General features: G+C 39.7%; 1 protein-coding gene across 5 annotated transcripts; it reads left to right on the top strand.

Annotated features, from left to right (window-relative positions):
* Positions 1 to 233: 233 nt before the first annotated feature.
* Positions 234 to 24136, top strand: RCBTB1 (RCC1 and BTB domain containing protein 1). 5 transcript variants are annotated; one of them, XM_048052487.2, is made up of 14 exons: positions 808 to 877; positions 1293 to 1456; positions 5766 to 5916; positions 6588 to 6738; positions 7221 to 7387; positions 10051 to 10209; positions 11255 to 11362; positions 12299 to 12441; positions 14079 to 14132; positions 15322 to 15512; positions 18624 to 18750; positions 19228 to 19379; positions 20014 to 20144; positions 23190 to 24136. In XM_048052487.2, exons 3-14 carry the CDS (start codon positions 5773 to 5775, stop codon positions 23328 to 23330), a joined length of 1668 nt encoding a protein of 555 aa, XP_047908444.1. In that variant the 5' UTR covers positions 808 to 877; positions 1293 to 1456; positions 5766 to 5772; the 3' UTR covers positions 23331 to 24136. The 5 variants fall into 5 exon arrangements, with proteins under 5 accessions (XP_047908441.2, XP_047908442.2, XP_047908443.1 ...); XM_048052484.2 differs by lacking the exons at positions 808 to 877; positions 1293 to 1456 and adding an exon at positions 234 to 470; XM_048052486.2 differs by lacking the exons at positions 808 to 877; positions 1293 to 1456 and adding an exon at positions 260 to 470 and having other exon boundaries at positions 5746 to 5916.
* Positions 24137 to 24743: the final 607 nt, after the last annotated feature.

Below are 24743 nucleotides of genomic sequence, written 5' to 3'. Positions count from 1 at the left end.
CCAGCAGCTCTGCCTCCCACCCGGCCTGCAGGCACAAACACACAGGGAGCCGTAGAGAGATATAACCCGCAAATATTAACTTTAATAATACATCAGAACCGGGTAGCACACAACGAGTTTCCAGAAGCCGCCTCGAAGCGGGTTCTGGCGGCGAGGAGGGGCCGCCGGGGCACCGCCCCCCGGGCGAGCTGACAAGATGGAGGGGGAGCGGGGGCGGGAGGGGGAGCGCGTCACGTGATGCAGAGGGCTCGGGGCAGCTCTCGCAGGCGGCTGCGCTCCCGTGCGCGCTGCCGCGCGGCGGCCCCGTTAACGGCTGCAACGGCCGTAACGGGCGTAACGGCTGCAACGGCTGCAACGGCCGTAGCGGCCGCGGCTGAGGCGAGCGCCGACAACCCCGGCGGCGGAGGCGCTGTGGAGGGAGCGGCGGGCGGAGGGACCGCGGGGGGGCTCGCGGAGGATGCGGCGGCCGGGTGAGCGGCGCCCCGAAGGGCCGTGAGGTGCTGGGCGGCGGGAGGAGGGCGCAGCCCTCGTGTAACCGCGGGGCACGGGGCAGGCTGCCTGCCTGCAGCCCTGCCCGGCTCCCTCGGAGCCTTTTTGGTTGGTTTCCGGATTGGTGTTTGTGTGTTCATCCTTCTCATCCGCTTCCTGAAGGCAAAGAGGTCGAGCGTATTGGGATAACAGGGGCTCAACGTCCCCCCCCCCCCCCCCCCCCCCCCCCCCCCCACTGGGCTTTATATAATAATTAATCTCTTCAGGCGTTGCTACAATTCTAAATGCAAAAGGAGTCTTCGCTTTTTCTCTTTAAAGGGATTTTCAGTGCTTTAATTTAGCTTAAATGACCTCTTTTGGGAAGCATCCTGCAGCCTATTGACAGAAGGTAAAGTGGACCTGCATCCGAGGAGTGGGGTTGTGAGGGAGGCATTGCGAATGGAAATGTGTTTGGAGCACAAAGTTGGTTAGGAAAATTAGTGTTTGGGAGAGGCAGTAAGTCTTTGGAGCCCTGATACGTATGTTTTCCTTTGAACGTTTATTTCTGTATGCATCACATTGAAATGTAGGTGGTTTTCTTAGAAGATGTACGGAGTGAATGGCTTCAGTAAGTTGCATTAATGGCTCAGGTAATTATTTAAAAAAAAGCATATTGTGGCTATAATTGTACTTTTGTTAAGGTGGTTGGATGGCTGTTATCCTTGTAAGGTGTTTTTTTTTTTTTTTTTTGGTGTGGTTAAAACAATCTGATATTCAATAGAGTTCATATACGTGCTGATTTTCTGCATGTTATCTCCTTTCAGCCAGTTGCTCAAAGGAAACAGGAGGACTGCTTCTCAAGATCTTACATTAGCATGTTTGTCTTTCCCTGTATTGCACATAAAAGGCATCTAAAAATAAATCACCAGCATGCGGAGGTTTGAACATATTGTCATAAGAATCTCGCCTTATGTAAGGTCTTAGGAAAGTAAGTTGAGGCACATGATTTCGGGGAATGTAATATCTTTTTGTTGGCAGGGAGCAAGTCACAATAAAGTCACTTAGTTTCTGCATCTGATTAACATCAGCACTACGTATTGTTTCCCTGTTATTTCTCAATACTGAAATACGAGATTTTCTTAAAAAAAAAAAAAAAGGGCAAACAGGAGAAAGCATAGGGAAGACTACCCGGATGTCTGGGATTTGGTTGTTTCTTAATTGAGGTGTACTTGAAAAGATTGGCGGACTTAATCCCTTTTTTTGTCTTTCTTAAACTAGACATTCCAGCTTTTGTGTTCTTGCTGCAGTTTGATTACTGTAGACCAGGAGGGGAAATGAAGGCCTGAGCCTGCGATTTCTTTCTGTGCAGGAATTAAGTCTGCCCAGCTAGAATCAGCTGCAAAATTGGAGCCAGAGGAAAGAGTGAAACAAACATACAATTATCTTCAAATAATCTTTACAGTAAGGGGATAATCTGAGTAGCTAATGTGAGTTTTTTGTTGCAATGACAATTGGTACTGTCTTCCCCGTAGGACATTTTTGTTAGGTTACTGTTCTTTCCAGCATGGGATTGTTTAGCTGAACTGTGTAAAACTTTGTCTAACACCATTTAAAAAAAAACAAAAACAAAACTTTGTGAACATTGCCTTCTGTTTTTTGTTTGGTTGTTTTTTGTTTTCTTTTTCAGGCAGGGATTCGTGTGTGCATACATGTACTGCTGAGAATCAGCCTGCACATTGTTTCTTTGGAGCTCAGGCCAGTGAGATGTTGAATGCATAGGCGGCAGTTTCGCATAGGATATTTGAAGGGCTTCTGTTTTTGAAAGCATGGGGCTTTTTTGTTGTGAGCGGACCTAGATTCCCACCCTCCCCTCCCCCAATGCTGATGATGCCTTGGAGTTAAATTTCTTTTCCACGCAGTGCGTGGCCAGTTCAGTTTCCTTCTCAGCAAGTCATCCTTTCTTGCTTATTTTTAGCATCACTGAAATTCAAACAATCATCTTTGTTTCTGTTCCTGTTTGTATACTGATATTGTTGGGTAATTTCGAAGATGTCAAAGTAGTTAGAAGAGGTGGTGTTGACACAAGCTCCCTCTGCTGGTTGGTTCTGCAGTAGTGCAATACAAACATTAAGTAACGCCGTGCGGTGTATTGTTTATCACTGGTTCGTGCAGCAGAAGTGAGAAGACATTTAAGAGCAGTGGCATACAGTGTTTCCCAGAGCACCAAGTTTAAGTTTGACATCTACACTTAGAAGGCTTTTAATTGCAGAGTTCTCAGGAATATGAATTTTAATTTAGGCGTTGATGTATGCAGATATTCCTTAGAAATGCTGCTGCTGTGTTGCATACAGAATGTTGTAAGGTAATATATTGAGGGAGCTATTTGCGTACAGATTAAAATAACTTCATTCCTTGGGATTCCAGCTGGTACTTTGCTACTCCATTGCGCTTACAAACTTTCCATTAAGGTGCAGTTTTTGCACGGTATGTGGTATAGTGGGCTCCAGGCCTCTACGTGACTTATCAGCAGAAGTAAATAATAAACTTAGCTCTTTTACTGATGTAGTACAGGAAGGGTGAGTGAAGGACGGACGCTGCGTTCCTTTGTGTCATGGCACAGCTGAAGTCTCCTAGATCAGCCTTTCATAGCAAGGAACTGCCCAGGAGAAGCTCCACAGGCACTTTCCCTCCTCATGTTCCAACATCTGCTGGACAGGAATTGAAGGCTTGATTGTGAGCTGTGAGAAGCTCGTTGTGAGGTGTATCCTTTTGAAAAGTGTGCAGTATGTCTTAGAGGATGGTAAAATTAACTGAGCTTCTGTTCTGATAACACAGTTATTTTATTGACATCTCCATATATAGTACTATATACACGTGTATATTCCCCAAATATTTTTTTTTTGCATTATAGACCTGTATTTTCGGGTATATTTAAATTGTATTTCAGGTATATTTAAATTGCAAATATCCAACGCTGTTATAGATAAAGGAGGTCTTTTCCAACCTTAATGATTCTATGAACGTATGAAAGGAGTGTTAGACCTTCAAAAATCCTGAGGTTCGTCATCTGTGGATAGAGTTTACTTCTCATGTCTTCAGTCTGGGAAGTCTTGTGTACTTGAAAGCTTCTTTTTTGTAGAATGGTATGAGTTTGTCTGACAAGGTACCCAGCTGAGCGTTGAGGTGTGGGCAATGGAGTATAACTCACCACAGATTTTGGAAGTGCTTGGAAAAATCTCCTCGAAGAGGAGCGGTTAAGTGAATCATGTAGTCATGGAAAATAAGTGAATCATGTAGTCATGGAAAATAAGTCAAGTGGATTAAACACCTAGTGCGAAGGTCGGAAAGGGAGAGATAAAGGAGCACATTTTAATCTGGTTACCTCTAGAGCAGAATAGGTTCTAACTGTGCTGCAAAACTTTGATGTTATTTACTAGGATATTATCCATCAAAATAATGCTTTGTATTCATGCCTTAAATGGGCATCATGTGTTGAAAAGAACTTTAATGAAGAAATTTTTTTTTCTTAATGTTCAGTCCATGATGCATTTGTGCCTTGTCGACTGTGTTACGTAGGGCAAATTATGTAGGTATGGTCAGAATGGACCAAGTCAGAACCTGGTATGCTCAGAAGAACAAGACATTGCTGTCTTTAAACATGTTACACTATACATTAATTTAAAGGTTTGCCAAAGTGAGACAACAAATCTTAACAGCTAGCTCATCTGAGTTTGTAACTGGAGTAGAAATTAAGAAGGCTTAAATGCATTCAAATCTGTGTAGAATGTGATGTGATCAGGTGGGTTTTCAAAAGCTGCTCTACAGACACATTTATTATGAATGTGCCATCTGGAGGCTTCAGGTATTTTCAAGACTTGCTTCAGCTGTGAAACATAAAGTGAAGTTATGCTCTTAGTGAGAGATGTGGGTGCCTAGAGAGCAGAGCTGGATTTGTTGGAGCAAAGTTAAACTTGATAAATATGCAAGGTCAGGTTTTTGTTTGCTTTTTCCTACACACACCTCCACTGATCTCAATGTTTCACAAACTACTTTTTTTCTTAATAAAAATTACCCCCCTCCTTCCAAACCAACCAAACAAAATAAAAAATAACGAAAAAGAACACTGCACTGAACATCTTGCATTGCAGGATTCACTGCGGGTCTTGAATAAAGAATCTGAACTGAAACTTTCTGAAACTTTGCCTTGGTAGTCTGCACAGTTCTGAGAACCAAGCATCAGAAGCAAAAGCATCTGGAGCAAACAAATGAAAAGGAAAGACCTGAATGTTGAGGAGAGGATTGCACCTGGATGGAGCTATGTTTTTTATCATTGAACGATCTCTTAGCCTTCATTTTATGGTGGTTTATTGTGATTTGCATCATGCTACTGACATTCGGTGGGATTCTCCACTGAGAGCTTTCTGGGTTTCAGGAAACTTGCTGATGACCCTGAAAAAGTATTTTAGATCGTCAGTGGCAGAATCCCTTGAGGCTATAAGTAGTTATAATTTTTATGTGCAGGACTGAAAGCCTCAATAAGCTCTGTAGGTCATGTTGATTGGCAGCTTTGTTCTTGAGCTGGTGCAATTTTCCTGGGGAAACTAAAGCATTGTGTAAGGATGGATTACACACATGTATGTTCACTGAGCCATGATGTCTACCTACAGTCATCTCCTTCCAGCGTTTAATGTGGTCCAGCTTGTTTCTACATAACAAATGACCACAATTTCATTTAATCACTTTTTCTCCAATTTTTCACTGCTTAACAGTACAAACTAGTAAGTTAATTTCGTGCTTTTGTGGCCTCTCCAACAGTTTTTTGACCGTAATAGCAACTTTTGATTACACAAGATATGACATGTTTGGTTCATATGCCCAACAGTCCTACCTTTGTTTATTTGCATACACTTCAACAACTTTTGTACGTAGTATATGCAGGAATACCAGCTGAAATTCTGAAATCCACTCTGCCACCGGGGGGTATTTGCTATATCACAAACTTTATTAAAAGTTTGCTTGCATAATGGTGGTTGTTCAGTAGTACTGAATACAGTTGCCTCATATATCCAGTTAAGAAAAGATTGTGCTTCTAATGTCCTATCCCAGTGACTTGCTGTTTGTATATAATTTGTATATTATTACATATTTCATACAGAATAGAATATTGCGCTCTGAGGCGTTGATGAAGATGTCTTTTCTCTCATTTAAAGGAAATTATCTTACTGCCTGTTGATGAAAGTATAAAATACACCTTTTGATAAGATTTTTTTATTACAGCATTGTCATCTTACTTGTAGAAACTTCATGAGACACAGTAACATCATGGTGGATGTAGGAAAGTGGCCAATATTTACCTTACTGTCACCTCAAGAAATAGCATCTATTCGGAAAGCATGTGTATTTGGTACATCAGCCAACGAAGCTATATACATAACGCACAATGACGAGGTAAGGCTCTAAGAAAATGGAACAAATAACTCCCAATTAGTTCGTTTCAGAGTCTGCAGAGTATTTTAGTTAATAACTTTGTAGAAGCACCATGTGAACGTAGTATGTTTCAAAACATGTTGGATTTAACTTGTAATTACTTTTTTAGTCTTTTATGAGGACAATACAGATGGAGTATTTAGAAAACTTAGAAATGACAAAGGCCAGGATTCAGAAACTTGGTGTGAGTTAACATTGTGCTGTTGAGATGAAACAAGCCACATGTTCTGGGATGTGTTAATGAGAGGATTTATTGTGAGGATGTGTAGAGCAGGATTTTTTTTTTCCAACTCTTACTCAAATCTGTAGGATTGAGTCCCCTGTAGTATAACCACGGCTGCTCTTTACAAGCCACATTTAAAGGACGGTAGTGTTCCACTTTCATAGTTGTGTACTTCTTATAGCGCAGTTCCTTTCAGGCCAGCACAGATCTGAAGCATTCAGACGCATTAGTTAATTCCTAAAGTGTCCTGGTGCTCACATTTGAGCTTGTTAACTTCTGTGAGTGAAGTCTTTGCTTCTCAGGAGTCCATGGCAAAACTCTGCTGTGTTTTTGTGAAGGCCTGGATATCACCACATCTGTGCGTAGCTGCATGTAAGTCACTTGAAATCAGTCTTCCTGTGTTTTTCAGGTGTTTGCTTTTGGACTGAATTGCAGTAATTGTTTGGGAACTGGAGATAATCAGAGCACGATAGTACCAAAGAAATTAGAAGCCTTATGTGGAAAGAAGATTTCCAGTCTCAGTTACGGAAGTGGACCACATGTTGTACTTTGCACTGAAGGTAGGAAATCAGTGTTTAATAGGGAAGCACAAGTTACAGATTCAAGTTCTGCGTAGCTTAAGAAGAATGGGTTAAGAGGCAATTGCATGAATTTATTAATTGGGTAATGCACACTAAGGGGTCCTCATTGGTCTTAAGTGGAGCCACATATATTCTGCAATAACTAAAGTAAGTTTCCCTTACACCTCCGTTATGTTGCAACTCTGTAGAATTTTACAATACCATTTATGACATACTTGATTTTACCTGTGCGCTTTTCCTGTATCTCTCCAGTAATCTAGTCATACTGTGATATGTAATAGTTGTACACAAGGTACATAATCTTTCAGCATGTGAAGGATTCTTGTAATAAGAGGATTCCTTCAATTTTTTTTTGCTCCTTTTACTTTCAAGATGTCCTTCTCTAAATTCTTACGATTCTGTTTATCTTAATTCCCTTGGAATCTGTGATGATTTTATCACAAACTTAAATGTTTTTGCAGATGGTGAAGTATATGCGTGGGGACATAATGGTTACAGCCAGCTTGGGAATGGCGCAACCAACCAGGGCATTACTCCTGTTCAAGTCTGCACAAATCTGTTAATAAAGAGAGTGGTGGAAGTAGCTTGTGGCTCTCATCATTCCATGGCATTATCAGCTGATGGGGATGTAAGTTGAAACCTGTTCAAATCTCTTAATTTCCATCTTGAACGAATAGTGCAGGTGACTGCAGTCTGAAGCTCTCTCTCCATAGTGTAGTTACAAGATAACCTTTTCTACTGCTGCCTCAAGCTAGGGTGTCCTTTCCTTCAGAGCAGACTTGAAAATAACCCTGAACAAATCGGAGGAATGATAGGCTAGTAAATGTTTGTCTTTCATTTGTTGTATGTCTCTGTGATGAGACCAGAGAGGTGTGCCACTTACACGTGGAAGAATCTTTGTAAGGTGCCAAACTTGGGATTACTACTTGCTTTGCAATTCTAATATTTGAGGGGTGTGTTGAGTTGTCTGTATTCCAGTTAGCCTTTAGTCTGTTTCCTGCAGTCTTTGTGATTTCCACACTGGTATAGGGGAAAGAATGTTGCTTTGCACATCTCTGAATACTTTTGTGTATAGCTACTGAAAGAGCATTTGTTTTATATCCCAAATCTGCTTCGAGCTATTTGTTTATGTGGCTTGAGGCGATGTGTCATGGGAAACATGTTCAGCTGGTTTCCAGTCGGTCAGATTTGACCAGTGTGTGTCTCTGATTTCAGGTATGTTACTGCATGGGAGAAAGCCTGGTTCAGCTCTGATCTTATGGGGGAAAAAAAGTTAATTTTAGAACCTTCCTAAGCGTGAAAATGGAAACAATTCTTTCTGTGCTGGTAATAGGAGCACATCTGTGTTTTGGTGCAGTGTGGAGTCATACTGCATTGGTTAATGCAGTCAGTAATCGGTGTCTTTGGGGTAAGAAACAGACACTGGGTTAGTTTTATTAGTCTGCGTTGTATCTCTGTGAGGGAGCCTGTGTTTAGGAAAGATCTTCACGCTGTCATGTTTGATGACAAATGGTGAAATGATCAAATTTTATTTTTTGTGTGGGAAGGCAGGAATGTTCATGTTTTAGTTTAACTAATGTTGTCAGCTGCTGTGTGGTAGCTGCCTGCAACGGCCGTGCTGTCTTTTATAATATAACATGCTTGAAATCTCAGTGGAAGAGGGGAAGCTTCTTTGTATTTACCATGGAGCTGATATTTGCAGCTGGCTAGCCATGGTGGCTAGTTAATGTACTATAAATCCATCCCTTGTGTACTCTGCAGTATCTTAGTCTATTTGTGCTGGGAGGTTTTACCTGTTTCAAAATTATTTATATTGAAAGCAGTGAAATGTTTTAAATGGAGTTTTATTTACGGAAACATTGGGCTGCAGAAAACCTTGTGACTTGATCTGGAGTTTCAGAGAGGCACTGAATTTGGAAGTAGTCATGGAAATACTTGGCATAATTGATTTGTACGGTTAGGTCAGTCCAACTTTAATGCAATGCAAACAAAAAAAATCATTAAGACATTCATGCTCCTCTGAAAGAGGAAAATCGTAAACAGTTTGGCATTTTGAGCTACATTCTGAGTTAACTTCTCCTTATTTTATTTTCCTATTATTAAAATACATTTTATAGATCAAAATAGTTATAACCCTCCTCAGGTATTCAGTAGGAATGATGACCTGGCAAATACAAGTAACAAAAACCAAAGAACTGGTGTTTTTTCTTTTCATATTAGGCATGGCAAATGAATTGTGGGTTGTTATTTGGGGGAAGTGGGGGTGAGAGGGAAGGTTGTGTTTTGTTTGTTTCTGATGTCTGAGTTTTGGTTTGGTGTTGTGGTAAACTGGCACCCTAGGATATGCAGACTTTACATAAGGGTATATCTGTCAGCGAGCTTTCACGTGACTGGCACGTCTGTGGCGGGTATTTAAGTTTTGTTATGGTTAAATATGGGCTGATAAAACTAGCCACTGACAACTCTTGAAAGATAGAAAGAGGTATGATGACTGTCCGGCTATATCCTGTGGGAGTATCGCCATGGGGGTCGACAAGCCCCGTGGTTGGTGATAACATTGGACTCAATGATGATGAAGCCATGAGGAATGTAAACAACTTAGAAGGAACAAAGAAGGGTGATCCAGGAGACCCCTTGCTGTCTCAAACTGCTTGTTCTCCAACCGTTCAGATATGGAAGGTGCTAAATGTTTGCTGTTGATGGGCAAAGTTGTTAACCAATGAATATTTAGTGGGAAAGTACCGCTTGTGGAGCTAATGTAGAGCTATAAGAAGGGAGCTTGTGCTCTATAAAGTGGTAGTTGAAGTTATTGATGCCTAAACAGACCCTGGTGTCCATGTGGTCGTTACACCACAATAACCTAGATCAGAGTTTTCTAAAGAGAATGAAATACCTGCAAAGCAGGGACTTCTTCATGCTTGTGTGATGGTGGGAAAATGAATGCAAGCACAAGTGTTATTTGATACGCAAGTCCACTCTTTGTACTCTTTGTACTCTTTGTCTTCTAGTCCGATTTATGTTTTACATGGAAGTACATTCCTTGTGTTGCCTGTAGTCAGATGCTCCAGTTCCATAGTAGGAAGCTGAAAAAGTGCTGTGTTCATGTTTCCTAGGTCAGTCCTATTGCTCTTCATTAATTTCCAATAGTTGAAAATTATCTTAAGCATCTTAGCTAGTTAAATAGGATAGTTTATATAATCTCATCCTGACTATAATGAGATTATAATTTATTGCTGTCATTACTATTCTTAAGGCTTAAACTACATTTTTTTTCTTTGTTTTTATTGACAGCTATATGCTTGGGGCTATAACAACTGTGGTCAAGTTGGATCTGGATCTACAGCAAACCAGCCAACTCCTCGTAGAGTCTCAAACTGTTTACAGGGTAAAATGGTAGTTGCCATCGCTTGTGGTCAGACCTCCTCCATGGCTGTAGTAAACAATGGCGAGGTAAGTATTGCTGTGTTCTCACATTCTCTCTCTCTCTTACATAATTTAAGAGGTTAATGTCTGAGCACGGAATATTGGCTGGTACGGATTACTCAGGTTAGAGTATGTATTGGTAACTACTGTGAGACCGCTTTAGAGAAACTGTGCTATTAACTAGAGATCCTGTCTTTGCAGTAAACCTTGCTTCTTATGACAAAGACTATTAGAACAAGATTTTTACTGGGCCTGCATCTGCAAGAATTTTAACAGTTGTATTAAGCATGAGTCATTAAGCGTTATTTCAGTATATTTCAGTAGGTTCTTGAACATACATCTTGATTAGATTTTTGAAAGCTGCACAAATAAGTAGTTAATCTTTCTGCAAGAATACAATGAATGATCCTGGTTCTTGAGCACATTGCTTAACTGCCAGCTACAAAAACAAAGCAAGCTTTTGAACATTGCCCTAGTATTGTGCAACTGTTCCATTCCACATAAGAAATTTACGATTTGAACTTGCCTTTAGGTATGAACTGTAACCTCAAATTTACTATATCACACCACATTTGGAGCATATAGCATTTTCTCGTGACAGGAGGGACTGTAAAGGTCCCTGAGGTTGAGATGAGCTTTTGTTGTACCTAATTCTGTCTTGATTTGTCTACTATGACAGAGCTAAAGGAAAAATTGGAGCTAAACTGGGGGCTTCAACTTAAATTAATCCGATAGATGATCAGCTGGTTAGAATAACTTTTATTTTTTTAAAAAAAAAAGTCAACTGAAAATGTTCACACAAATTTTTGGTGCATTGTAAGTTTTATTGCAAAAGTTCTAGTAATTCAAAGATGAATATATTTTAGAAAGCTTCTTTAAAAAGTAGCACAGGACTGAAGTTGAATATAGTTGATTGTTGCAGTGTACTTAGTATCTTTCAGTCTTAATATCTCTTGAAATAGCGTATAGTTCTTTAAAAAGATGTACGATTTGGACTAGTGCTTAATGCTAAGTCTTAAATATGCTGCACTCCTAGAGTAGTGGCTTAATTTTGTTTTCTTTTTGCAATCAGGTTTATGGCTGGGGTTACAATGGTAATGGTCAGCTAGGTCTTGGAAACAATGGCAATCAGCTAACACCGTGCAGAGTGGCAGCATTGCATGGTGTGTGTATACTCCAGGTATGTCTAATGCAGAAATAGAGAATGCATTTATGTTTCTAGAATCTGTTAAAACTGTATCTTTGGAATCTGTACCTGCTTCTAGATTTCACAATTTCAATGCTGAATTTATTTGGCTCCTTCAAACTATGTTAGGCTTATAAAAAAAAAAAAATACAAGTAAGCTGTGAAGCACTTGCTTTTGTAAATCTGAATGATCTGAATTTGGCTAGTGTGACTAAGTAAATTATGCTATCGTTAAAAATTGCATTTTTGTTACAAAGCGAATGAAATATCCTAGGCAAATATAAAAAATTAAGGAGAACTAGAAAACTAAGATGCTCAAATTTAGATTCTACATCAGTATTCTAATCAGCCCTTTAGGCGTGGCTGATGGTCACAGTGGTTTTCATTTCATTTAAAAAACAAGAAGTTTTCATGTTTTTTTTTCCAAGGTTGAACAGGTTAAGGGCTCTGTTAACTTTAGACCTGCAGCTCTCAAAGCTTATATAGTGAACATCAAATTCTCAAATTATTTCAGAGTTGATAATGAAGTTCACTGTTTGTGCGAGGAGTCTGCAGCTGAAAGCAAGTAAAGTCTGGGGAGACTTAGCAGGATTTCTATAGAATATTATGAAATTAAGATTCAAAAAATAAGAAACTGGCAATTCCTGTAGGAAAAGACTTACTACGTTTTATATATGTTTAGACCATATTGTATATTTTTTAGGAGGAGTAACCAACGAATGCTAAATTAACGAAGTTGAAGCTGGGAGTTTCCCAGTTGTTACTGTTAATGTATCTTGTTCTAGCTTTAAGTACTGAGAAATAACACGTTCTAGTACTAAATAAAGAATGGCTGGGGTATCTAATATCGGCTAGACTAAGGTATGCGTGCAATGATTGTGTTTCTTCTCTTTTTTTGTTCAGTAGTAATGCTTATACATTCACTTACAGATTGTCTGTGGCTATGCACACACTCTAGCACTATCAGATGAGGGTGTGCTCTATGCCTGGGGAGCTAACACTTACGGGCAGCTGGGAACTGGCAATAAAAGTAACCAGCTAAGTCCAGTGCAGATCATGATGGAAAAAGAAAGGTAATCTTCCTGAAGCTGTTTCTGGGTTGATATGTCTAGGCATGTTACGCAGTCTCTAGTGTTGGAAGCATGTGAGTTTGGGGTTTGGTGGGTTGTATTTTTATTGATAATGTTAAAATTCCAGGAAAGGATGGTAACTTACTGTTTACTATAGACTGAGTGCTTTTTGCTATCTGTAATGATTATTGAATGTAAACATTTTATACTTACCTGACACTGAAAATAATGAATGACTGTTAGGCTATTCTAAATATGATTCCTTTGATCAAAACTTTTGAGCTATAAAATCAATAAGCCAAGCTTTTAAGCTGTATTGAGGACCACATTAAAGGGGTGGTGGGAGGAGGAGTGACACATGAAGAAAAATCAATTTTCTGAAAGGCTTTCTGGGTAACAGCCAACCATGGAAACAGAACTCAATTTGCAAAGATTGCTAGAGCTATGGGTAGACAGTACCACTCTTGTCAGTGGTAGCAGTTAGCAGTTTCTCAGGTAACATGTATATATGCTCTTAGTTTCCTGGACTCGCAGAAGATTCACCCTTGTCTACCCTCTTTCAGCACCTTTATCATCATATTTAGGACAGAAATCCTATGGCTCTTCTGCTGTTCACCTACAAACTTGGACCCCAGTCCTGTTCTCTGGACCCATGTGCATACCTGTAAATAAACATGCTTCAGTTTGGAAGCCTTGTAACCTATAAGTCCCTTAACTTGTAAATCACTTAAATTATAATTTCCTTTTAACTAGGAAACACTTGTGGCTGTTTTTTCTACTCCATTTCCAGTTTCATATAAATAGAAAATTTATCTATGAAAGATGTCATTTTATAGATCTGAAGTGTCTTTCTGGGAAGTCATCCCTATTTTTTCCTGTTTTTCATGTTTAGCCTTAAATGAAAAGCTGCACAATGCTGAGATTATTTAAGGGTTTATAAATGATTGGGGGGAAGGGGGGTGTGGAGTTGAAATAAAGGAAGTAACCATCACAGTAGAAACCACGAAGGCAAGGCTCACTTGTCTGTGGAAGAAGTGACACTAGCAAAGTGAAATGAAATTATTTTTTTTTCAAGTGCTAGAAGGAAAGTGTGTATACTTGCAATGCATCAGCTTTCTTAATGACTCATTTCTTGAGTGAAAGAAGGGGAATTGTTGCATTTAGAATTGTATGTGAAGTCAAATGTGGGATTATAATAAAAGCGGCAATTGTTCAGTGACTAAAGGAGGGAGAAAATATCATTGAACTTCTGCTTGGAGTCCAAGGGAGGGAGAAGTCACTTGAACTTACTCATCTTGCTTGACTTGACTCCCTTGGAAACAGTGCTATTAAGTGGGTGAGCTGACATTTCCCATGAAGCATATTAATGCTTCTCTTGGTCCTTTCATTTATGTAACTCTTTTGACATTTATGCATGATGTCTCTGACAGTTCCTTGGGAGGTGGCATTCGATGTTATTTTGAAGAATTTTGCACATATAGTTTAAAAGGAACTTCTAAACTTAGCGTTGTGTTAGCTTGGAGGCACAGTTATGAAGGTACACTTCTGAATTTTGATGAGTATATACTTAATGTGCTGTACACTTAACTCTACGTATCAAGTATAGTATAGTTATTCTTAAAAAAATCTGTTCTGCTAAGGGAAGAAAATTCGGAGAAGAACGCTTTCGTATTGCTGGATAGCTATAATGAAATGTAAGTTGCCCATAAAATCGTGACTTTATGATGTTTCATGCAGCGATGCTAGAAGGTCTCAATGTTGCTTAGAGCTAGAGATACTGTTCTGTAAGGGAATAAGCACTTTCATATGTATGAGCTTAGACTGTTTGGAAAGACATTTGTCGCGCTTGATCTGTTTTGTTTTTTCATTTAATTATTATAAACACAAAGCACACGGAAGCCTGGAATCCTCTCTTTTTAAACATGTGGGGAAAACCAGGAAAGCACAGCTTTTACTTCTGAGCTAACTCTGGAACTTCTCCAGAATTTTGCTTAGTATCTGAACAGGGACACTGGAAACATCTTGGCAGTCCTTTTAACAGAATGTGGTTCTTCTTGGTTCTTGTAATGCTTCAGATAGTGAGGTAGGGATTGCGTGGACAATGGGAGAACAAAATAGGTAAGTCTGCATCAATAGCTCTAGTATTTTAAGGAACTTGGGGGAGGGGGGGGTTGAAAATACTATGTAGATTTTACTTAAAGTAATGATAGCTCTTCAGGAATGAGGAGTTAAGCGTGTGTATTCACCTCTCCTCAAATGAAACTTTGTCCAAGCAAAAATTATGTTCCAAACAGTTTCAGCATTGATGAGATGAAATTAACAGCAAAATACAAAGTCAGAAACTCGGGCAGTAGATTAATTTCTGCCTACATACAAAAAACATATTAAAGGAGGGGCAGAAGCATTGGGTTTATTGAAAAATACATAGGATTTTAATCTCAAAATGAGAGAAATTTTTACATCCGTTTGAAAGAAGTTTTGTAAAATGCTCTGTAAAATCACAGTAGTCTTAACTTTGCAGACCGTTCCCTAGCTGGAAGCTTTGTAAGATCCATAAGCATTTATCAAGGAGAATAAGTATCTGATAGGTTTTAAAGGTGGGGTAGACTTTTTCCTTCTTACGGTTATGGGAGAAAAGGAGGAATGTCAACAAAAAATGACATTATCAAAGCAATACCTGATTACAGTAAAACCTACAAGTACTATGGAAATGTCATTGCAATTCTTAAATATTGATCTGTTCAAACAGAATCACGTTCATGCATGACAAAGAAGTACCGGAGTGTAGATACATAGCTCACTTGCTGTTATTTTGGTGTGGCATTTGGGAGGTCACTTGGTTCCATACCTTTAAGTATCTTACAAGGTTTCTTCTGTTTGCAGGGTTGTGGAGATCGCAGCCTGCCACTCTGCTCACATTTCGGCTGCCAGGACCCAGAGTGGCCAGGTGTACATGTGGGGCCAATGCCGCGGCCAGTCTGTGGTCCTTCCCCACCTCACTCACTTTTCCTGCACTGACGATGTGTTTGCTTGCTTTGCTACCCCTGCCGTTATGTGGCGTCTTCTGTCAGTAGGTGAGAACAAGCTTTGAGTTGAAGCCAGTGCTCTAGAAGCCAAATAACTTTGGTTTAATTATTCTTATAAAATGTGCTTTCATATTATAGTCTCTGTGCATGTGTGTAGTGGTTAGCACAGCATACTGCTTCTGTGGCAGGATGGTTCTTGCTTTTAGGAGAACTGGCAATTAAAACTAGCTCTTCTAGCTAGGGTCTGTGTGGTTTGGTTGCGGTTTTTTTTTGGTTATTTTCTTTCTTCTGAAGAAAAAGTCAACTTCAGCCAAGGATTTGGAACAGTGTTAACAAGTTTTTTTGCAAACAAACAACTAGAGAGCCCTGTTGTACCGCTGTACTATGAATATTGTCCATTTCCTTTGTTTGTATTGTTTGAGCTCAGGACAGGGAAGGACTTCTAGATCATCAAATGTAACTTTTTATTCTTAAAATTATTTCTGCTTGGAATACTGCTCCTGACTTTTGTTTCTGTAGTTTCTAATAACTTTGAATTCTAGGTGTTGTCTTTAGCTTTTCCTTCTTAGTAATTACTCTTCCAATATGAATGTGAAAGAGCAAATCGCTTTGTGTTTCTTGTTAAGGAAGTAAAATGACAGGATTCCAAGTTTCCTTTCTGTGACATGATTTCTTAAGCTGATTTAGTTTGATATTCCTCAAAGCCAGTCAGATTTATAAGTAACAGTCTGTGTATAGCAAGATCCTAGTATCATTTTTTCTTTTGGAACTATGTTCTTATGCAGCCTTGAAATACCCTTCATGAGGCAGTGTCTATGACCAGCTCATATGCCCAAGGCATTCTTCTTGGTTATCTTTGATTCACATACTGCTAATTCTTACTTGACCCAAAATATGCCATCCAGTGCTTAGCTTGCACATCGTGCTTATTGGTTTTTGTCTTAGATCTTCCACTTCAGTCCTGAAGATCATCTAGGCCGTCTAATCTGTCTTCATGTTGACAACAAATCCAAACATTGGTAGTTCCTGTAGAGAGCTAGTGCTGGGGAGGGTTTAGATCTTAAGTAACTTTCTTTCAAACTCAGACTTTTTATCTTCGCATGTGGCTTTTCTGTCTGTAGCTAAGAATTCCTCTCCTAATCCGGCTTTTCCATTGTAACTTCTCATTTAGCTTGTTTTCACAAGTATAAAGGTCCAGATAACAGCATCTCATCTGTAGAGGAAAACTGGAAAATTTTACCAGAGAGAGATTAGCTTGAAATGATCTGCCTCAGGGTAAATCCAAGTCTTGTTTGTTTTTTTCCCCTACTTCTTCAATTCTCTAATCCTGGGGAATGTGTGTTACTCTTGCCCTCTGTAGACGTGTGATGATTATCTTGGTCTATTGTCTTCAGCTAGTAGTGAAGGCTCTTTAAATGACATCTTCCCAGATGCAGTCGCTTTCAGTTCCTTAATTTTTATGAAGTATTCCCAGGTTGATCATAACAAGGTATTTGAGTCTTGTTTCTGTATTTTAATTCTTACTGGCCTTCAGGGATTATTCTTCTCTTAACCTGATAATCGTAATTACTGAATCTTTACATCAAAAGCATTAATTTAGGGACAGTTTCAATCTCCTTCCTGTATAATCTTTCCATCTCTTTTATTCTTATAGGTTTAAATTTTAAATAGGTTTTATTCTTAAAGGTTTAAAAAAACTTTTTTTTTCTTCGTGAAAGCTAACTCTGCATAAAGGTTATCATTCTACTTTCATTTATGATGGCTTTGCCAAATGAAAGATAAATCTGCCACTCAGGATTGACTGTGGTGAAGTTCAAATCTGCAGCCTTCTTTGAGGAATGAATTTAAGGTATTTGGGGTGAAAGTTGATCATCAGCATAGCTTAAGATAAGCTGATGACCTTGAAAAAAATCACATGAGCAGGTGAAGGGGGATTGGAGTGTGGTTTGTTTAGCTCTGATGAGATGCCAGTTTGTGAATGATCCATGCAGAGTGAACCAAAGGAGTTTTTTGGCAGAAACATAACTTGTCTGTTAAAGCAATTTGTTTTAACTGTGTGTGTGTATATTAAGTACCAGCTAATTTAACTGCTGCTAATGGTGAAGAGTAGTTGTATTGTATATGGATGAACAGTCCACAGTCCTGAGGGACACAGGAGACAGGCCACATCCCATAAGAGCGGAACTGCCTTTTGGAACTGCCTTTTTTTCCCCTCTTTCTCATGCTATGCTGCCTAGAGGCTGTGTGTTGAAACTCACTTGTGAGGTGCATCAACAAAACCATCAACTAGTGGGTTAAAGTTAAGTTTCCTAAAACTTTGGAGTTCTTGCTTTACTACAATTCTTAGCCAGCTTGTGCTGCAAATCTAGGATTTCTAGAGAGACAGAACGGGACATCTCTGACCTTAATGTTAAGAACTGTCGAAGAGCTGTAATCACACAATTTTAATGCACTTCCAAAATTGCAGAAGCCCTGTGTCCTTGGTTGTAGGTAGAGTTCTTGCTACAGTCTCTCTTCTTGTAGCACTGCTGTTGGATTTTGTGTTGTCATAATTGACTGACAAACTGAGGTAGCCTGCAGGTTGTTTGTTAAGGTCTTTGCCAGGGCTCACTAACATGATCTGTGTCTGCTCTGCTGGCACAAAAGTGGCCAACTGGTGACGTTTCTTACTCTTCAGGCTCAGGTCACGGTGTGTCTGTATGTGCCTCATTTCTCAAGTGAGCTGTAGCTGTAGGTGATGCTATAGACTCCATTTACCACCAGTTTGCAGACTGGTCCCTCTTGGTGTAATCCAGGCAGTGGTGCTGAGCCCAGCTGACCTGGCACTTGCCCTGAAGGGCCGCCAGAAGGCTGGTAATTTCATTGGTGGTCCCCATGTGGAGAGTGAGAAAGCAAGTTCTCCAGGTCCTTTGGGTCCTGGGTAATGAGCTGGAACAAGGACTGCTGCCACTGCTGCGTGGAGCTGTTGTGGAGCTGTCCTTGCCAATGGAAAAGGGTAATGGAGCCAGTCATTCTTCCAGACTCACCCAGTGGAACCATGGTCCTGACCTATTTTCCTTCACATGCTGTTACTTGAATAGCTAGCTTTACTTACAGTGACGCATGTGTTCTGTTTAAGATGCTTAACGTGTTTTGTTTGTTTAAAAATTGTTTCTCCAGAGCATGAAGAGTTTTTAACAGTAGCTGAGTCTCTGAGGAGAGAATTTGACAGCCCAGAAACCTCAGACCTAAAGTTCCGTGTAGAGGGGAAGTACATCCACGTTCACAAAGCTGTTCTGAAAATCAGGTAGAGGTCGTGTTCCACAGCTCCTGTTTAAATACAATAACCTCTGTATTCCATCTGAGGGGAGGGAAGAAAGTAAGTGGTGGGGAGGGACCCTAAACCTGCAACACATATTATTAACTGTGTCTGTAATCACTTTAAATGATTATGGAAGGAGTTGAATCAAAATTCTGCCTTAAAATGGTCCCTATTCAGTCTTCACTGAGCCTATATGTTATTCCCAGAATAATAAATCATGTTAAACTAGTCTGATTGCAGTGCATACACAGATGGTTTTGTAGCATAGGTCAAATTAGAGTTCTATCTTGATGCATAAGTTTAACAGAGCACTAAAACCAAAATGTGGACCGTTTGCTGTGATGGCATATAGTAAAATATTTGGGGCTGTTGCAGAGCGCACCAAATACATAGTTCGGGGGAACTGTAACATAACATTCATGTGTACATACAGATGTTCCAGATGATGTCTCTGTCTCTTAGGTGCGAACACTTCAGAACCATGTTCCAGTCGTACTGGAATGAGGATATGAAGGAAGTGTTAGAAATCGACCAGTTTTCTTACCCTGTGTATCGTGCCTTTCTTGAGTACTTGTACACAGACTGTGTTGACCTTCCGCCTGAAGACGCGATAGGTATTGCTTATGGTCTGATCGTGTTAGACAGCAGCCTCCAGGCAAACTGAGAAGGGGGATGAAAAATAAATGTATTAACGTGGGCTTCTAGTCCTGCCTATAGTGCATTTTACTGGTGATGAATTAAGCTGTCTTTAAAGAAGTGATGCACATTAAGAAATAAACTGTGAGCAGTTTTATTAGTTGAGAGAAAAATGCTGGGTTAGAGTACTTGCGTATATTACTGATTTGAACCAATTATTGGATAATATGAAAGAATCTGTGTGGACATAATATGGGAAACCTTGGTAACAGAGCGAAGAACAAGCTGTAATTCAAGCACAGATTTTTATAGTGGTAACTTTTTGCTCATGTTGTGCCTCTTTTGCAACAGTTCCACTCAAACATTCAGGTATGCAAAGCAGTGGAACAGATTGTGTATTTACAGAGATTAACAGGATTGTGGCATGCGGTACTAGAAGGCCTTTCTTCCCGTGCGGTGATAAAATACACTTCTGTGAATAGTGACCTACTTGCAATGCCATATAGAACACTGCACACACAGTATAGACAAAACCTGTACCCAGAGATATATAAATTGTTGAAAAGGCAGAAATAATTACACATGACTAATATGATGGCATTTTAATTGCAGGACTTCTGGATTTGGCTACTTCATACTGTGAAAATAGACTGAAAAAACTGTGTCAACATATTATCAAGAGAGGAATTACTGTGGAAAATGCTTTTTCATTGCTCTCTGCTGCTGTCAGATATGATGCAGAGGTAAACTTCCAAAGTTCAATTTCTTAAATAGGTGGCTGCTTTCTGACCCTAAACTGGAGGAAAGCAGACAGTCATATTTTTATATAAACTCTCTCTAACCTGCTATCAGATAATGCTGTCTGCCATTTTCAGAGTTTGACAATGTAGCCATTGGAATTACGAGTTTCATTGCAAATACAGTTTTTATATCTTTTTTCCCCCATAAACTGGTACTGAGAAAGTGAACTAGTACACAGATATCAAAAGATAATTTAAGTCACAGGCAGAGACTCACCATCTATAAATGTTTGTGTTGCTTAATTCATGGTAAGAGGTTATCATGCTGTGCCAAGCTTCGTGAATTATTATTTTGGGGAGGGAGGGTGACGGCGGGGAAAAAAGGAGAGGTTAAAACACTAAATCTTAAACAAGGGAAAGGTTTAAAAACAAAGCAAAAATCAGAACATTATGAAGAGCGGTTTTGTAAGCCTTGTTTGTAAGGTTGTGGGTTGTGTGTGATGTCACGTGATGGTAGGTTTGGGGTTTTGGCGTGTGGTTTTTGTTTATTTTATTACTTGCTTAACTACAGTCAAATACACTTTCAGTCTTTTAAAGTACGCTGATGAAATGGCAGGGTAAGAACTCTTTTTATGGACCTAGTACATTTTGAACATGGAGAAAGCGTGTGAAATGGGAGAAGGGGTAGCGAAACTTTCCTGCAGAATATCCGACTTCAAGACTAGATCACTAACATGCAGTTTTGTGATCAAATGGGTATTCCTGGGACTTCTTCAGCCCTTTTTGTTTGAAATAGTATCTGTGCATCATATTTGCAGCTTGATTGGTTTTAACTTGCTACTTTAAAGCAGTTTTGGTAAGCAGTAAATGAATACAGCGCTTTTCCTTGCGCTTAATATCTAGCATGCCCTAACTTACTTCAGAGCCTAATAGCGTGTTGCTAGTTTGATGTACCTTACATGAAGGGCTGCCTCAGAGCTGAAGTCATAATTCAGACACCATTGTGAATAAAGATTTCATTGGTGGGAGTTCGTGGAAAATAGGAAAATGTTTTTGCCTTACAGAAGATTGTTTGTGCAATGGGTCTTCAGTATATCACTGATTCTGCTTGTAAAGGGTAGAAGAAATCCAGTTACTGAGCCTTGGCTGTACCTTACTAGCTAAATGAAGTTGGAAGTGAAGTGAGAATGGTTGGCCCAAATGAGGAGAGAATGGGTGACGCTGAGATGTTTTTTATATTTTTTTATATTTTTATTTTTAACTGAAAAAAGTAAGTGGTAGATCCGAGTTTGAAATTGCTTGGCTGACGTAGTTCATTCAAGGGACTGCGTGTCTGGAAGACAACAGTTAGAAGAACCCACTTCACTGATTTAAAACACCCCTATGACATGAAACTCTCCTATACTTTCTTTTGGTGATTGACTGGATTGAAGTGGCTGAAACTAGTTCAGGTTTGGCTTCTTATTGTAAGATTTAAAATAATCACTGGATGTACCTTGTACCTTTTTTCACTTAAGTCTATATTAAGTACAGTTTGCTGGGAGTGCATCCATCTGCAAATAAAATAGTTCTTTATTGAGTTTTAAACTTTCCAAAGTTTCATATTTACAATACAATATTACTGTTACTGTATGCATCTGCTGCGTTGACTTGGTATGTGAGTTTTTAATAAAGCAGTGCAAAATACTGTAATGCGTATGATGTAGTTTTGTTTGAAGTGCCAGTTCCTTCTGTTATTAAAAAGAAAAAAGAAAACCCTCAGTGTTCAGTTCTAATAAGCTTGTCGTTTTTTCATTGCACAGATGCCATACAAGTCAAGATCTGCAGCTTCAGAAAGCCTGGTTTTAGGCCAGGACATATTTTTATATCACTGCTGTGTCAAGAACTCACTGGCACACAGTGGCTCTAGCTTTCAGTAATTACTTTAACTGAAAATATGAATACTAATCAGTCTTTCATACCTCACATGGCTTAAAAGCTCTGAAAATTTTTGTGCCCTACTGCAGTGCCCAGTCTGCTGAGCCCCTAAAGCTAAGGAAGGCTGTGTTCTCGTGTGTGAAGCACTAGTTCCATGAATTTATGAAGCGCTCAAGGAACTAGAGCAGGCTGGGGAGCTGATGTTCTGGAAAGGCCGTGGCATCTTCTGTACTGCAGCCCAGCTCTGCACCACAAAAATAGATTTCCTCAACAGTGGAGCTGGAAACAGATAATTTGAGCGGGAAGCGTTCTGTGTCAATGTTATATTGACAACTACTGTCTCTTGTTTTTTAGAAATCCTTTCTCTCTGACATCATGTGGGTGCAATGATGGTGTCTATGAGGCTTTTCTAATCCTTAAATGGAAGGCACTGCACTGTAGGCTTGTACCCAGAGCACGCTTTCTGCAAGAATTGCTCTGCTGCGTTGTTTCACGCATGTCCCAAAAATGATTCAGAAGAAACGCACTGTGGCACGTCTTGTAACCTGGGTCTGTTTGTAATGCACAGAAGGGCCTTTGGCCTACACTTTCCTTCCAGACTACCTAGTAGACACTTCCATTGAGCCTGGTGAATGCACTTCAAGGCTTGACTCAAGTCATAAATTAAGTAGGAAGTCAAGCAGGCTTGTATGTAGACTGGAGTTCATAATACGGAATTAAAGAGCTGAGTTCTCTTAATCCACTGTCCTGGTTATATATTGCATTACCCTAAAATCCGTTTGTACTGGGTTTTGATATTTGTCTGTGAATATAGATGGAACTCTTCAGGCTGGGAAACTTTAAAAATACATATTGCTCAGAATGGCTGGCTCTCGTGACTGCAGCTATATAGGGAGAACCAAACTGTGGTTATTTTGTCTTTGTAGCCATGTTATGTGGGTAGAATCATTCTTTTCTGTTGCATTTACATAGTGACAGGGGGGTGGGGGGAGGTTGAAAGACACTGGGTTGATTTATTTGTCTAGTTCTCTGTGAAAATAAAGCTTAGAAAGGCATCGGTGCCTGACTGAATGTAACTTTCTGTAATGGAAGAAAGATAACGAGACTTTTTTTTTCTTTTTTTCTGTTTAGGACTTAGAGGAATTCTGCTTTAAATTTTGTGTCAATCATTTGACAGACGTGACACAAACTACAGCATTTTGGCAAATGGATGGTCCCCTGCTAAAGGAATTCATTGCTAAAGCCAGTAAATGTGGAGCCTTTAGGAACTGAAACGAGGCTGTAAGTTATGGGTGTTTGTAGGGTTTTCTGCAGTTACCCTGGGTTGGTGTAACTGCACAGGTGGAAGCAGCAAGCGTTAGTGGCCTCTTGTACTTGCTGTGGAAGGCCACAGCAAAAACTGATGTTCTCTGTGCTCAAGAGTGAGCTGTTGTTAAAATAAATGTTAAGCAAAATACTCACTTGCGTTTAGAGTCTGGATGGTGGAACCAGTCCAAGGTTTCAGACAGAAAGACTGCCGCGTGCAGAAGATACCGGGCATTGGTAAGGACTTTTAGGTGAGGAAATCACACTTGTAGAGCTACCTGTTAATATTTTCAATTTACTACTTGAGGCACTGGCCTTTTGGGATTATGAGCCACTGAACGATGTCACTTAAATCATTAACTCCCTGGGATTATACAGAAGCAAATGGCATGGATATCTTTTATTGCAGCTGCATGCTTGTGAATGACATTGCCATTTGCTGTGTGTAATTAACCAAGTGTATTCGGTGCTGAGAGAAGTGTGCAAAAATAATGTATCCTCAAAGCCTGCAGAAGTGACCCTGAAGAAAGGGGTACCTAGCAGATTGAATCGGAAGTAAAGCTCTGTATGTGAGTATATCTTACTACAAGTTGTAATGTATACTTTGTAATCTGTTCAAGCAATGTTTATAATGGTTAATGGAAGATTTCCCTCTTTGACTTCAGACTATGTTGGTTCCCTTGGAGGGAAAGGGGCACACTGTTCTGAAAGTTCTTTTGTTTAAGTATTGTATAAATTTAAACTACATGTAATAAAATTCACTTTTTTGTACATGTTCAATAGTCAACTTCTTTGAAGAAAATTGAGTTTTTGTGTTATGTACAGCACATATGTTGATTTGAATAAAAACACCCCAGTCCTCCCAGACCATGCGTGTGAGTCAGCACAGGCAAGTACCAGGAATGACCCCAGACCCCAAGTTAAAATGCAAAGAGTAAACAGCAGATTACTTTCATTACCTTGCCAACTCTGAAGCATTGTTTCTGATCCTTTCCTCCTTGCCAGTCCTCTGCTTTTACCCCAGTCCTCCTACTACCACCTGTTACTGATTTTTACTGATCTGACTGTGCTTGACAAATAGCTGTAATCACAATTTCAAATTGCAGCAGTTATTTGTAGGCACTAGTGTAGTCCCCAGGGAGTTACAGTCTGTATCTGATTGCTTTACGCTAAGTCCGTATGTGAAATGCTGAGACCGTAACCTTACAGTGCCTACATAGACATACCTGCTATTCTTACTGTTCTTTAAAGGTGTCACATCTTCCCCCAAATGTAGGGTAGAACAGAGAACCTGGAACTTCAAATGTGAAGATCAGGATGAGACTAACCACAGATCTGCTTCTTGGGCTGAAACTTGGCTCAGTTTTGCAGAGCCTAGAG

Source organism: Anser cygnoides, chromosome 1 (assembly GCF_040182565.1).
Source record: "Anser cygnoides isolate HZ-2024a breed goose chromosome 1, Taihu_goose_T2T_genome, whole genome shotgun sequence".
Lineage (NCBI taxonomy): Eukaryota > Metazoa > Chordata > Aves > Anseriformes > Anatidae > Anser > Anser cygnoides.
The sequence above is the reverse complement of the archived record's forward strand: the minus strand, read 5'-3'. Positions and strand labels throughout refer to the sequence as shown.

Coding starts and splice junctions, on each gene's coding strand:
- RCBTB1 (XM_048052484.2), top strand. CDS start 238: ATGCAGAGGGCTCGGGGCAGCTCTCGCAGGCGGCTGCGCTCCCGTGCG. Junction 11,363..12,298: donor ATGGTGTGTGTATACTCCAG/GTATGTCTAATG, acceptor ATTCACTTACAG/ATTGTCTGTGGCTATGCACA. Junction 19,380..20,013: donor TCCGCCTGAAGACGCGATAG/GTATTGCTTATG, acceptor TTTTAATTGCAG/GACTTCTGGATTTGGCTACT.